Here is a 14,801-nt window from a genome sequence, read left to right on the forward strand (position 1 = left end):
CTATTTCATCAACAGACATCTCTTCTGCGGAAAATAAGTATTTTCTTTCTGTTCTCCCTTTTTGTTTATTGGACTATACTTTCCTTGATTATTGTTTTAATAATTACTGTACATCTTGAAAATTTGTATTGTATATATATATATATATATATATATATATATAATAAATGACCTCCAAGTCATTTCTCTAGCCATATGCCTGCTTTCAAACACTGCAAAAACTTACCCTAGCATCTCCGAAGAGAAAGCTACTCGGCTCTGTTATGCAGATATTGGGTTCCTTGCTCCCATAAAATGCAAGGTAGTGGCAGTTAAACTACCCTGTGTGTAGGGTTGTTGCGGATATCGAAATTTCGATACCCAATCGATACTTTTGTCCCGGTATCGATACGATACCGGGATTTCAGTTTTTTCAATACTGGGCTGCACTTCTGCGCAGTCTAGTATCTCTGAACATGAGCACGCTGCTATCGGCGCGCTCATGTTCTCTCAGCAGCACGGGGAGAAGGAAGCAGTCCCCCCCTGTGCTGCTGCCGCTGCCACCAATGAGAAGAGGGGGGCAGAGGAGGGGCGGGCGCACTGCACCACCAATGAGAATAGAGGGGCGGAGGAGGGGCGGGCGCACTGCGCCACCAATGAGAATAGAGGGGCGGAGGAGGGGCGGGCGCACTGCGCCACCAATGATAGGATTATTCCCACACAGAGCGGCGCCCAGCCCAGCGATGTCTCAGCACTCACCATTAGTCCTGGGCGCCGCTCCGTTCGCCCGCAGTGCCCCATTACTGTCTCCTCTCCTGCTCCACATGCTGCTGATTACTATCGGAGCGATGGGAGGAGACATCAGCTTTACTAGTGGGCGTTCCTTCTCCCTGCGCTGCGATTGGACAGCGCTACAGCCAGGGAGAAGGAACGCCCACTAGTGAAGCTGATGTCTCCTCTCATCGCTCCGATAGTAATCAGCAGCATGTGGAGCAGGAGAGGAGACAGTAATGGGGCACTGCAGGCGAACGGAGCGGTGCCCAGGACTAATGTTGAGTGCTGGGACATCGCTGGGTGCCGCTCTGTGTAGCCTAATAGTGAAAGTCTGGACTCATATACAGTAGTCAGTCTTTAACACATAATACAGGAGGCGGGTGCCGGCAGCAGAATCGCATTGCCGGCACCCTGCCACTGACAGGGAGCTGCGATCAACGGCAGTTAACCCCTCAGGTGCGGCACCTAAGGGGTTAACTGCCGCTGATCTGCCAGTACCCGCCTCCTGTATAAAGGGGTAATTATCATTGGTGGTGCAGTGTGCCCCCCCCCTCAACCCCCCATCCCATTAAAATCATTGGTGGCACAGTGCGCCGGGCCCTCTCAACCCCCCAGTATTAAAATCATTGGTGGCAGTGGCCACAGGGACCTCTCCCCTCCCCCTCATTGGTGGTGCAGTGGCAGCTTCTGATCAGAGCCCCAGCTGTGTAAGCCTGGGGCTCCAATCAATCAGTTACCATGGCAGCCAGGACGCTACAGAAGCCCTGGTTGCCATGGTAACATCCCTGATGCTGTGTGCACAAAGCACAGAGCAGCAGGGACAGTGTGAAGTCCTATTCACCCTGATAGAGATCTATCAGGCTGAATAGGACAAGGGATGAAAGATCCCAGGTTCTAGCCCCTAAGGGGGGAAATAGTTATTAAATAAAAAGTGTAAAAAAATTAAAAAAAAAGTAAAGAAAACCCCCACCAAAATATGAAGTATAAATCACCCCCTTTTCCCAATTTCACATATAAAATATATAAATAATAAATATATTACATCGCCACGTCAGAAAAGTCCAAACTATTAAAATATGAAAAAAAATCTAGGTGGTGAATGACGGAACAGAAAAAAAAAAAGCTGCGCGATTCGCCATTTTTAAAAATGCGGAATGCACGTGGCTTTTTTGGTTTATTTTTTCGCGTGGTATCGAATGGTATCGAGTATCGCAATACTTTTTCATGGTATCGAAACCGAAACAAAAATTTGGTATCGCAACAACTCTACCTGTGTGTGGTTCCGGTCCGGTTGCTCACACGCTTACTTGTGGTCAACCTGCGGTTTAATCCCCGCGCTTTCAGACTATCGACTGTACGGACTCAAATTAGACTGTCAGTGTGCTGAAAGTGGCTGGGAGGCCTGTTTGCGGATTGACCACTAGCGGCGCTGTGACGGTTTCGTGACGTATTGTGGCCGTGGTGGTCGCAGTTCGTCACAGACGTCATTACCCTTGAACACATGGCTCGATCCTCAAGTGACTGGCCCTAGGTCTGCCACAACAGTGCATATAAATAGTATTCTCAATATAACTCATTAATTAACATGATTGTACATAAAACGTGTCAATACATGATTAAATTATATTAATATTTGATTATACATGAATATACATGATTGTGAATTTTTTGTGGTTCTCATGATTATGCAAAAATTCATAAAGGTGTCTCCAGAATTCATATAAATATGCAATCATAAATCAAGAAAGTGCACGTGTCCGTGTTTGTTATTATATGTGGGTAAAACCACTTTAGACTTCAAAACACGCTTTAACCAACACAGATATACTATACGTAAAAAAAACGCATGGATTTGCCAGTATCTAAGCATTTTTCAGAACATGGTCGTGTAGAGCGGGACATTATTCCTTTTTCTCGGCAAAGGGAAAAATAGGACTATAAAGAAAAAAATGGGGGGGGGAGGGTTCAGTCAGCACAACCCTGTATGCAGGTGAACATTGCTATGGCGAAATACACATACAAAGGCACTCTGCAACCAGCACTCTGCCCTGCCTCTATGCTGGATGTCAAATGAGGCATTAGTGTACATTTTGGCCAAAGCGTAATAAGCCACTCACCACGTCAAGGTCGCCTCTATGAGTGGTCCCTAACACTAGTTCCTACCTGTTATGGGCCATGACAGCCACACAAAGTCCAGGGAGCGCAGGTACTATGGCTCTAAAAAGACGTGATATTAAATGGATCATAAAACTCAATACATTAAAACCACATGGTTTGAATGTTAATTTCAAACCTTGGAGTTGTACATAACTGCATCTCTCTGCCCTTTCTTTTTCTGTTCTAATTTTTTTATCTTGAGTTTAACATTTTGGTGTTCTATATATTTATTTTGTCTTTTTTCTATCTCTTAGCAGAAAGAATAATGAATGTGAACACATGAATCTACAGCCAACATGGACCCCTGTACAACATGAATTACTAATTTTAATAGAGGTGTCTTTACAATGTGTTGTGCTTGACATTAGTGGACTAGATGATTTATTAGGCATATTTGCTCCTTTTAATTTGAAACAGGGTAAAATTGCAATAAACTGTTTTTGTATATACTGGTTTTTGCCCAGTAGCAGAGGAAAAGTATTTTTGTTGCATGGTGTTATCAATGTGACCAGTGCATTACACCATATTTGCACCACAACAGACTCCAATCTAAAAAAATTCTAATAGTAACTCACATATTATCTAGCCACCGTTAATGTGTATATTTATATATATATATATATATATATATATATATATATACAGTACAGACCAAAAGTTTGGACACACCTTCTCATTCAAAGAGTTTTCTTTATTTTCATGACTATGAAAATTGTAGATTCACACTGAAGGCATCAAAACTATGAATTAACACATGTGGAATTATATACATACAGTTGAAAGAAAAAGTATGTGAACCCTATGGAATGATATGGATTCCTGCACAAATTATTCATAAAATGTGATCTGATCGTCATCTAAGTCACAACAATAGACAATCACAGTCTGCTTAAACTAATAACAAACAAATAAATAAATGTTACCATGTTTTTATTGAACACACCATGTAAACATTCAGAGTGCAGGTGGAAAAAGTATGTGAACCTCTAGACTAATGACATCTCCAAGAGCTAATTGGAGTGAGGTGTCAACCAACTGGAGTCCAATCAATGAGATGAGATTGGAGATGTTGGTTACAGCTGCCCTGCCCTATAAAAAAACACACACCAGTTCTGGGTTTGCTTTTCACAAGAAGCATTGCCTGATGTGAATGATGCCTCGCACAAAAGAGCTCTCAGAAGATCTACGATTTAGAATTGTTGATTTGCATAAAACTGGAAAGGGTTATAAAAGTATCTCCAAAAACCTTGCTGTTCATCAGTCCACGGTAAGACAAATTGTCTGTAAATGGAGAAAGTTCGGCACTGCTACTACTCTCCCTAGAAGTGACCATCCTGTAAAGATGACTACAAGAGCACAGCACAGACTGCTCAATGAGGTGAAGAAGAATTCTAGAGTGTCAGCTAAAGACTTACAAAAGTCTCTGGCATATGCTAACATCCCTGTTAGCGAATCTACGATACGTAAAATACTAAACACTGCTGTCCAAAAAAAACATTGCTGCACATTTACAGTTTGCACAAGAGCACCTGGATGTTCCACAGCAGTACTGGCAAAATATTCTGTGGACAGATGAAACCAAAGTTGAGTTGTTTGGAAGAAACACACAACACTATGTGTGGAGAGAAAGAGGCACAGCACACGAACATCAAAACCTCATCCCAACTGTGAAGTATGGTGGTGGGGGCATCATGGTTTGGGGCTGCTTTGCTGCGTCAGGGCCTGGACGGATTGCTATCATCAAAGGAAAAATGAATTCCCAAGTTTATCAAGACGTTTTGCAGGAGAACTTAAGGCCATCTGTCCACCAGCTGAAGCTCAACAGAAGATGGGTGTTGCAACAGGACAACGACCCAAAGCATAGAAGTAAATCAACAGAATGTCTTAAACAGAAGAAAATATGCCTTCTGGAGTGGCCCAGTCAGAGTCCTGACCTCAACCCGATTGAGATGCTGTGGCATGACCTCAAGAAAGCGATTCATACCAGACATCCCAAGAATATTGCTGAACTGAAACAGTTCTGTAAAAAGGAATGGTCAAGAATTACTCCTGACCGTTGTGCACGTCTGATCTGCAACTACAGGAAGCGTTTGGTTGAAGTTGTTGCTGCCAAAGAAGGTTCAACCAGTTATTAAATCCAAGGGTTCACATACTTTATACACCTGCACTGTGAATGTTTGCATGGTGTGTTCAATAAAAACATGGTAACATTTAATTCTTTGTGTGTTATTAGTTTAAGCAGACTGTGATTGTCTATTGTTGTGACTTAGATGAAGATCAGATCACATTTTATGACCAATTTGTGCAGAAATCCATATATTTCCAAAGGGTTCACATACTTTTTATTGCAACTGTAACAAAAAAGTGTGAAAACTGAAAATATGTCATATTCTAGGTTCTTCAAAGTAGCCACCTTTTGCTTTGATTACTGCTTTGCACACTCTTGGCATTCTCTTGATGAGCTTCAAGAGGTAGTCACCTGAAATGGTTTTCACTTCACAGGTGTGCCCTGTCAGGTTTAATAAGTGGGATTTCTTGCCTTATAAATGGGGTTGGGACCATCAGTTGCGTTGTGGAGAAGTCAGGTGGATACACAGCTGATAGTCCTACTGAATAGACTGTTAGAATTTGTATTATGGCAAGAAAAAAGCAGCTAAGTAAAGAAAAACGAGGGGCCATCATTACTTTAAGGTCAGTCAGTCCGAAAAATTGGGAAAACTTTGAAAGTGTCCCCAAGTGCAGTCACAAAAACCATCAAGCGCTACAAAGAAACTGGCTCACATGCGGACCGCCGCAGGAAAGGAAGACCAAGAGTCACCTCTGCTGCGGAGGATAAGTTCATCCGAGTCACCAGCCTCAGAAATCGCAGGTTAACAGCAGCTCAGATTAGAGACCAGGTCAATGCCACACAGAGTTCTAGCAGCAGACACATCTCTAGAACAACTGTTAAGAGGAGACTGTGTGAATCAGGCTTTCATGGTAGAATATCTGCTAGGAAACCACTGCTAAGGACAGGCAACAAGCAGAAGAGACTTGTTTGGGCTAAAGAACACAAGGAATGGACATTAGACCAGTGGAAATCTGTGCTTTGGTCTGATGAGTCCAAATTTAAGATCTTTGGTTCCAACCACCGTGTCTTAGTACGACGCAGAAAAGCTGAACGGATGGACTCTACATGCCTGGTTCCCACCGTGAAGCATGGAGGAGGAGGTGTGATGGTGTGGGGGTGCTTTGCTGGTGACGCTGCTGGGGATTTATTCAAAATTCAAGGCATACTGAACCAGCATGGCTACCACAGCATCTTGCAGCGGCATGCTATTCCATCCGGTTTGTGTTTAGTTGGACCATCATTTATTTTTCAACAGGACAATGACCCCAAACACACCTCCAGGCTGTGTAAGGGCTATTTGACCATGAAGGAGAGTGATGGGGTGCTGCGCCAGATGACCTGGCCTCCACAGTCACCGGACCTGAACCCAATCGAGATGGTTTGGGGTGAGCTGGACCGCAGAGTGAAGGCAAAAGGGCCAACAAGTGCTAAGCATCTCTGGGAACTCCTTCAAGACTGTTGGAAGACCATTTCAGGTGACTACCTCTTGAAGCTCATCAAGAGAATGCCAAGAGTGTGCAAAGCAATAATCAAAGCAAAAGGTGGCTACTTTGAAGAGCCTAGAATATGACATATTTTCAGTTGCTTCACACTTTTTTGTTATGTATATAATTTCACATGTGTTAATTCATAGTTTTGATGCCTTTGGTGTGAATCTACAATTTTCATAGTCATGAAAATAAAGAAAACTCTTTGAATGAGAAGGTGTGTCCAAACTTTTGGTCTGTACTGTATAGTATATATATATATATATATATATATATATTAGGCCTGCACGATTAATCGAAATTATAATCGAATCGCGATTTTTGCGTTTTGCGATATGGCGATTTGAAAGTCATAAAAATGCTGCGATTATAGGGTTAACCTAGTACCTGGCTGTTGGCATATGAGGGGGGGGGGGGTTACCTACCTGGCTGCTGGCATATGAGGGGGAGGGGGGGGTAACCTACCTGGCTCTGGCTGGCATATGAGGGGAGATTAACCTACCTGGCTGCTGGCATATGAGGGGGGATTACCCTACCTGGCTGCTGGCATATGAGGGGGGATTAACCTACCTGGCTGCTGGCATATGAGGGGGGATTAACCTACCAGGCTGCTGGCATATGAGGGGGGGAGGGACCTACCTGCCTCTGGTTGGCATATGAGGGGGGGTTAACCTAGTACCTGGCTGCTGGCATATAAGGGGGGATTAACCTACCTGTCTGCTGGCATATGAGGGGGGGGGGACCTACCTGGCTCTGGTTGGCATATGAGGGGGGGTTAACCTAGTACCTGGCTGCTGGCATATGAGGGGGGGTTTACCTACCTGGCTGCTGGCATATGAGTGGGGGTGGGAAACCTACCTGGCTCTGACTGGCGGCATATGAGGGGGACCTTGCTGGCATATGAGGAGTGGACCTTGCTGGAATATGAGGGTGGGGGAACTGGCATGGCATTATGAAGGGGGTGGGAATCTCAGGCTAGGGAGGGGGTGAGACTGCTAGATTCTTCTCATCCTGTTACCTGGCTGGCGCTGCCGCAAATAGGTAACAACTTGACAGTTTTTCCTTTTTTCAGTGGCACAGAGTAAGAAAACCGGAAGAAGCCAAGCGACTCTCCAACCTCAGATTTGCCACCGACACGTGGTTCCCTTTCTTACATTTGTCAAAGAAAAAGGTACAGGTTCCAAATGACCAATTAAGGGCTAGGTTCTTCTTACCCCTGTGTTGCTTAGCTCTCAACATTATTTTACTGTCTTGTCTGTCTACTAGGTGTCACTGGCAAAACAAGAGTAAAAAAAAAAAGGAAGAGCTAAGCGACGCTCCAACCTCAGATTTGTCAACGACGCGTGGTTCCCTTCCTTAGATTTGTCAAAGAAAAAGGTACTGGTTCCAAATGACCAATTAAGGGCTAGGTTCTTCTTACCCCTGTGTTGCTTAGCTCTCAAATTTTTTTTACTATCTTTGTGTCTTGTCTGTCTACTAGGTGTCACTGGCAAAACAAGAGTAAAAAAAAAAGGAAGAGCTAAGCGACGCTCCAACCTCAGATTTGTCAACGACGCGTGGTTCCCTTCCTTAGATTTGCCAAAGAAAAAGGTACTGGTTCCAAATGACCAATTAAGGGCTAGGTTCTTCTTACCCCTGTGTTGCTTAGCTCTGTCTCAACATTTTTTTACTGTCTTGTATGTCTACTAGGTGTCACTGGCAAAACTAGAGTAAAAAAAAAAAACGGAAGAGGTAAGCGACGCTCCAACCTCAGATTTGTCAACGACACGTGGTTCCCTTCCTTACATTGGGAATTTGGGCAACAGTGTTTACTCTTTCCAGGTGACAAAACAAGTTATCAAACTGGACAAGCCAAACTCAAGCAGTACAACGGCAGACTTATCATTGTGGTTCCCCTATATTTGGAAAACAAAAAGGTACCAATGCCATAATTATTGGGTAATGTTCTTAACACAATTGCTTGGCTTAGAATCAGATTTTGACAGTTTTTAATTTTTTATAGGTGGCAAAAAAAGAGGAAGGGAACCGTAGAAGACGTGCAAACCACAGATTTATTCACCTACATTTGGCAAGGATTAGGAAACAGGTATTTGTGGTTTGTGCCAATTCAGAATTTCTTATATTCTGTGCTCTTCCGCTCTCAACAGGTCTGTCAGACTCAGTAGTACTGTCTCATTCTTGTTAATATGACTTTAGAATGGCTAAGAATTAGGAATAGTTAATAATCATCATGTTTAACTTTCCTTTCAGTCCACTTGTGCTGCAAAGTGAAGAAGACCAGGCACTGAAGATGGATGCAGTTGCCAGCGAGACAGACACTGAATTTTTTAATTTTGTCCCCCCAAAAAATGCTACCTCTGTCATATGGCGCTATTTTGGCTTTACGAGAACCGACACTGAGCAAAAAGAGGTACACTGCAAAACTTGCAAAGTCAGAGTTGCAACGTCACGTGGCAACACAACAAATTTATACCAGCACCTAAAACAGCATGGAGAAAAGTATAAAGAATGCATGACACTGAAAGGCCAGAGTAAAGGACACAGCGGCTGCCGCTCTACAAAACAAAGAACAAGCAAGCCGAACAAGCCAGAGCATAATTACAGATGTATTTGCAAGTATCACGCCATATGCCAAGTCTTCACAGCGACATAAAGAAATCACTGACGCCATAACCCAATGCTTGTCAAGAGACATGATGCCATTATACACAGTTAGCAAAGTGGGATTTCAGAAACTGATCCACACTCTGCACAAGAGGTATCAGCTGCCCTCACGAAACTACTTCTCTCAAACAGCTATCCCCGAGCTTTACAGCAAATGCCGTGATGCAGTTCAACAGGAAATGGCTGAGGTGAAATTCTTTTCCACCACTACGGACTTGTTGTCAAGCAGAACAACTGAACCATATATTAGTCTAACTGTGCACTTTGTCAATGAGGAGTTTTAACTGAACACCCAAAGTCCCAAACTCTATGGTTAACTACTGCTGTCATTTCCTCCTAACTAAAATTGGGAATTTGGGATTACTTGTTTTAATATATTATTGTGATCTTATCATTCACAGGAAATGCCATGAAGAATAGTGCGCATGCACAATGTATCAGCAGGGCTCTTTGGATATGCAGGAAGTTGGTGGGCCACTTCTCCCATAGCTGGAAGAAGAGGGTGGCCTTGAGGGAGGCACAAAGAGAACTCGACCTTCCAGAACATGCTATGGTGACCGACTGCTCAACAAGATGGGGTTCCACTCAGAAAATGATAGCACGAGTCATAGAGCAGCAAAATGCTCTGTCCAAGATTCTCTCCACAGACCGTAAAGTGAGACACCTACTGCACTCATGGCAGGACCTGGAGGTTTTGGAATCTGTTAACAAGGCCCTCAGTCCACTACAAGATTTCACAGATGCCCTATCAGGTGAAAGTTATGTAAGCATTTCCTGTGTCAAGCCTGCTCTCAATCTCCTGAACACTTCTGTGTTGGCTGAAGAAGAAGAGGACACTGACCTAACCAAGTCACTAAAATCAAGAATTCTACAGTACCTTAATAAGAAATATGAAGTCACCCAAGACCTGTTAAACATGGCATCTTTTATGGACCCACGGTTCAGAACACAGTACCTGTCAGCCGATGAGACCCAGAGCATCAAAGATCGAGTCATCGCTGAGTTGCAGGTAAGTGAAACCGGTCTGCTCAACTGGTTAGAATTTCATGTAACATATTTCTAAACCATGCATTTTTATGTCATTTATTTCAGGAACTTCAGCAGCATCAGCCTGAACCCCAAAGCACTGCAGCGATGGAGGGGGATAGTCATGTGGGAAACCCACCTGCTGCGAAAACCAAGAAGAAAAGTCTTGCAAGTTTTTTCAAGGAATCTACACGTGCAGCAGCACCACTGTCAGGCAACACTGCATTTGATCCCATACAACAGTCTAGAGAAGCAGTGGCTGCAGAACTCAATATTTACATTTATATGCCACTTATAGATCATGGAGAAGATCCTTTGAAATGGTGGAAGTTTCACAAGATCAACTTCCCTAGGCTATGCAAATTAGCACAAAAATATCTGTGTATCCAAGCAACAAGCTCTGCGTCAGAGAGGGCTTTTAGCAGCAGTGGTAATATTGTATCTAACCATCGGTCCTGTCTGAAACCAGACAAGGTGGATATGCTGGTGTTTTTGTCAAAGAACCTCTCAGCAAGTGTTTAAAAATAGGATTTAGGAAGTACTTATAAAAAAAAGCTTGTGGATTTAGAAATTCTGCAGGCCCAGAGTACAATTGTTTCAGGGTGCAGGACGGTCCAGGACCAAAAACTGCTTCATTAAAGGGTTTCACTTTATGTCCCCACTCCCCAGGAAGGGATAGTTCTCTTATCTTTGTTTGTTAGGATGCATCATGCTAGACAGATGTCCCGCAGGGTGTGCGCTGTCTGCCGGGGAATAGTCTTGTCACATGTCCCCCTCTTGGGGGCGTGTGGCCTTTGTGATCTCCCCGCACCAACCGCACACCTATGCGATTGCATAATGTATGGGCACTTCTTGTTATGATTAGTTTTCTTTTTATGGCACTTTTATGTTTTTGTAACACTCTTACTGTCTTTTGGTTGTTGGCCTACTGGCTTTTTTTTGGCTTTAGACGTGCACTGCGTGGGACGTCGCTGGTACTCCCGCCGGCGTCGCTCGTCCCGCCCATCTGGATATTATATATATTTTTATTTATTTTTTATTTTTCACATTTTAAAAAAATAGGAAGAAACTAAGTTGCATCAAGTAGAGTATTACACAAGCATTGAAGAGGAGGACCTTTCATTACCGCAAAAAATCTAAAATATACAGACATGGAGAGTGGTGCCCAGGGATCTCCCTGCACTTACTATTATCTCTGGGCAGTGGGCACCGCTCCGTTCTCCCGGTATAGGCTCCGGTATCTTCAGATTTTAGGCTCAACTGGGAGGAGTCTGCCCTTGTTCTCCTGGGTGTCTCCTTCTCCCACTCTGCCCGGGAGAACAAGGGCAGACTCCTCCCAGTTGAGCCTAAAATCTGAAGAGAATGGAGTCTATACCGGGAGAACGGAGCGGCACGCCCAGGGATAATAGTAACTAGATCCCTGGGTGCCGCTCTACATGTTGACATAATTAGTTCAGATTTTTTATGGTAGTGAAAGCAAGGTCATCTTTAATGATTGATGGTTCTCAAATTCTCTGATATAACTGTCCCACAAAAAAGCATATATTACAGAATACAACATATGCTTTTTGGTGGGACACTAATATCAGAGAATTTGAAAAACAATCAATCATTAATGCTTTTGTAATCCACTATTTGATGCAAGTTTCTAGTTTCAAAATGTGAAAAATAAAAGAGATTTAAAAAAATAAATTATGTCCCCGACTTTCCGGGGCTTGGGCCTTGTACTAAAACAAAGCTTATGCATACCTCCCTCCCTCGGGCTCTGATTTAGGGTGTCCCATCTGTTGCCAGTCCACTTACTTGGCTTCTCTGGGTTGCAGATTGTAGCAGCTGCAGCTGACCTAGCTCACAATGCCACTCTGCCAACCACTGACTGTGGTCGCATGTGACACCGCTGTGGCCAGAGATTGGCAGACTGGCACTGTGACCTGTGTCAGCTGCTGATGCTACGATCTGAGAGCAATCAAGAGAAGCCAAAGTGCTTGCAGCCTCTGACAGGATTCCCTAATATCAAGGACCAGCAGGGAGTGAAGGAGGTACATATTACATAGGGTAGCAGTGGGCACTGGGCACGTAACTTTTAGAAAACCATTTTAAGATAATCTTGTATTGCTGCTGCTGAGCTGACTTTGGTGTTCTTTAAAAAGTTCCTGTTTGGTCAGTGTTTGGAAAATCTTGAACACATGTTCTTATCTATTTTATTTATGTCAGTGCTATTAAGAAAATGGCAAGTTTTGTACTTTTGCACTTGCAGTAATGCAAATATGTTATTTAATTTAGTTCTTGAGTTAAAAATAAGTTCATTTCAGTATTATCAGTAATTTGTGTGCACTTTTGCCTTGAAAATCCAAGCAAATAGACCTCTAGCACAATTCCCTTTAAATATTGCATCGCATATCGTTATCGCAATTTTTAGGGCCCTAATCGCAATCGCACAAAATTCCAATATCGTGCAGCCCTAATATATATATATATATATATACGCATATACGGTGGTTAGATAATATATGAGTTACTATAAGAAATGTTTTCGATATATGACCCAGTGATGACTTTGACCATTGGAGTCTGTTGTGGTGCAAATATAGTGTAATGCACTGGTCACATTGCTAACACCACGCAACAAAAAAATAAATTCGTCTGCTTCTGGGCAAAAGCCATTTGTCCTATACTAAATCGAGTGTGCGGATTACAAATCTGAAGTCAGAATTCTTGTAACACGTCACAAAATTTTGCTATGCATAGGTATGCCTAAATGAATTAAGCACTTGGAAAGCATTGAATAATTTTGAACAGAACGAGTTTTACTCCAACAATTACCTGATCTACATGAAAGTTTGCGTAGTAAACAGCGCATGAAAATGTAATGGAATAACAAAATTTCAAAAAGTCTTGTTTTTTATTTTAAAAGTCTTACTTACTGTTATAAGTGCTTCAGGCATCTGCTTTTGTGAACGATCATATTTTCCCGTTGCAAAAACCAGCAGTAGTCCCCCATCATGTTGGGATTCCAGCGGCTGTGATACCTGTTCTCCATTGTAGAAATATCTTTATGGAGCCGCTCTCCATGTTCGTCACTTATGTGTCCCAAATTGGGTGGGAAAAAGTAAAGATGGGAATGTAAGAAATGCACTTTCAATGACATTCTGCAACCAAGTTGTTCATATGCTGTAAGCATGTTGTCTACTAATTCAGCATAGTTTGCAGCTCGTCTGTTCCCAAGGAAGTTCTGCACTACTAGCACTAATGCATCCCAAGCTGCAAGTTCCAGAGGGTTGAGTTTTGTTCTGAATGTGTCATCATGCATTAGTTTGTTGATTTCGGGGCCAATAAAAATTCTGGCTTTTATTTTAGCATTAGTTTTCAGTGTGCTAAACTTCTTCAAATACTGGAAACCATTTCCATCACGATCAAGTGCAATTACAAAATGTTTCATTAAACCAAGTTTAATGTAATGTGGTGGAAGATAAACTTGAAGTGGATCGACAAGTGATTTGTGTTATACATTGTACTGACCAACTGTGTGCTCGACTCTGAGAGGCCACTGTCTCATTTTGTAATGAATGTTGTCATCATGACTGTTCCATAAGTACAAGAAACACATATTCTTTGTGTACCCTAACTGTAGGCCAAGTAGCAGTGCTACCACTTTCAGGTCAGCACAAATTTTCCATTTATGTTCTGAGTATTTGATCTTTTTAAAAATTAATTCCATAGATGCATTGGTCTCTTTCATTCCAACTGCATGAGCCAATGGAACTGATGGTTTTTCGTTACCATTGTGCAACAAGACAGCTTTCAAATTTGTTTTGATAGAGTCTATGAATAGCCTCCATTCATCGGGAACATATGTACCATCTAACGCCATCATAAGACCATTTAACATAGAAACATAGAATGTGTCGGCAGATAAGAACCATTTGGCCCATCTAGTCTGCCCAATATACTGAATACTATGAATAGCCCCTGGCCCTATCTTATATGAAGGATGGCCTTATGCCTATCCCATGCATGCTTAAACTCCTCCACTGTATTTGCAGCTACCACATCTGCAGGAAGGCTATTCCATGCATCCACTACTCTCTCAGTAAAGTAATACTTCCTTATATTACTTTTAAACCTTTGACCCTCTATTTTAAAACTATGTCCTCTTGTAGCAGTTTTTCTTCTTTTAAATATTCTCTCCTCTTTTACCTTGTTGATTCCCTTTATGTATTCAAAAGTTTCTATCATATCCCCTCTGTCTCATCTTTCTTCCAAGCTATACATGTTAAGGTATTTAATCTTTCCTGGTAAGTTTTATCCTGCAATCCATGTACTAGTTTAGTAACTCTTCTCTGAACTCTCTCCAAAGTATCAATATCCGTCTGGAGATATGGTCTCCAGTACTGAGCACAATACTCCAAATAAAGTCTCACTAGCGCTCTGTAGAGCGGCATGAGCACCTCCCTCTTTCTACTGGTAATTCCTCTCCCTATACACCCAAGCATTCTGTTAGCATTTCCTGCTGCTCTATGACATTGTCTGCCTACCTTTAGGTCTTCTGAAATAATGACCCCTAAATCCCTTTCCTCAGATACTGAGGTTAGGACTGCTCTTGG

The 14,801-nt window shown here is 42.6% G+C and overlaps 1 protein-coding gene across 1 annotated transcript; it reads left to right on the forward strand.

The window, feature by feature from the left end:
* The first annotated feature begins 9,763 nt into the window (after positions 1 to 9,763).
* On the forward strand, positions 9,764 to 10,719 carry LOC122924517 (E3 SUMO-protein ligase ZBED1-like). Its single transcript, XM_044275699.1, has 2 exons — positions 9,764 to 10,180; positions 10,264 to 10,719. The coding sequence occupies exons 1-2, from the start codon at positions 9,764 to 9,766 to the stop codon at positions 10,717 to 10,719; spliced, it is 873 nt and encodes a 290-aa protein (XP_044131634.1).
* The last annotated feature ends 4,082 nt before the right edge of the window (positions 10,720 to 14,801 follow it).

The sequence above is a fragment of the Bufo gargarizans genome, chromosome 1 (genome assembly GCF_014858855.1).
Source record: "Bufo gargarizans isolate SCDJY-AF-19 chromosome 1, ASM1485885v1, whole genome shotgun sequence".
Classification (NCBI taxonomy): domain Eukaryota; kingdom Metazoa; phylum Chordata; class Amphibia; order Anura; family Bufonidae; genus Bufo; species Bufo gargarizans.

Coding starts and splice junctions, on each gene's coding strand:
- LOC122924517 (XM_044275699.1), top strand. CDS start 9,764: ATGATAGCACGAGTCATAGAGCAGCAAAATGCTCTGTCCAAGATTCTC. Junction 10,181..10,263: donor GAGTCATCGCTGAGTTGCAG/GTAAGTGAAACC, acceptor CATTTATTTCAG/GAACTTCAGCAGCATCAGCC.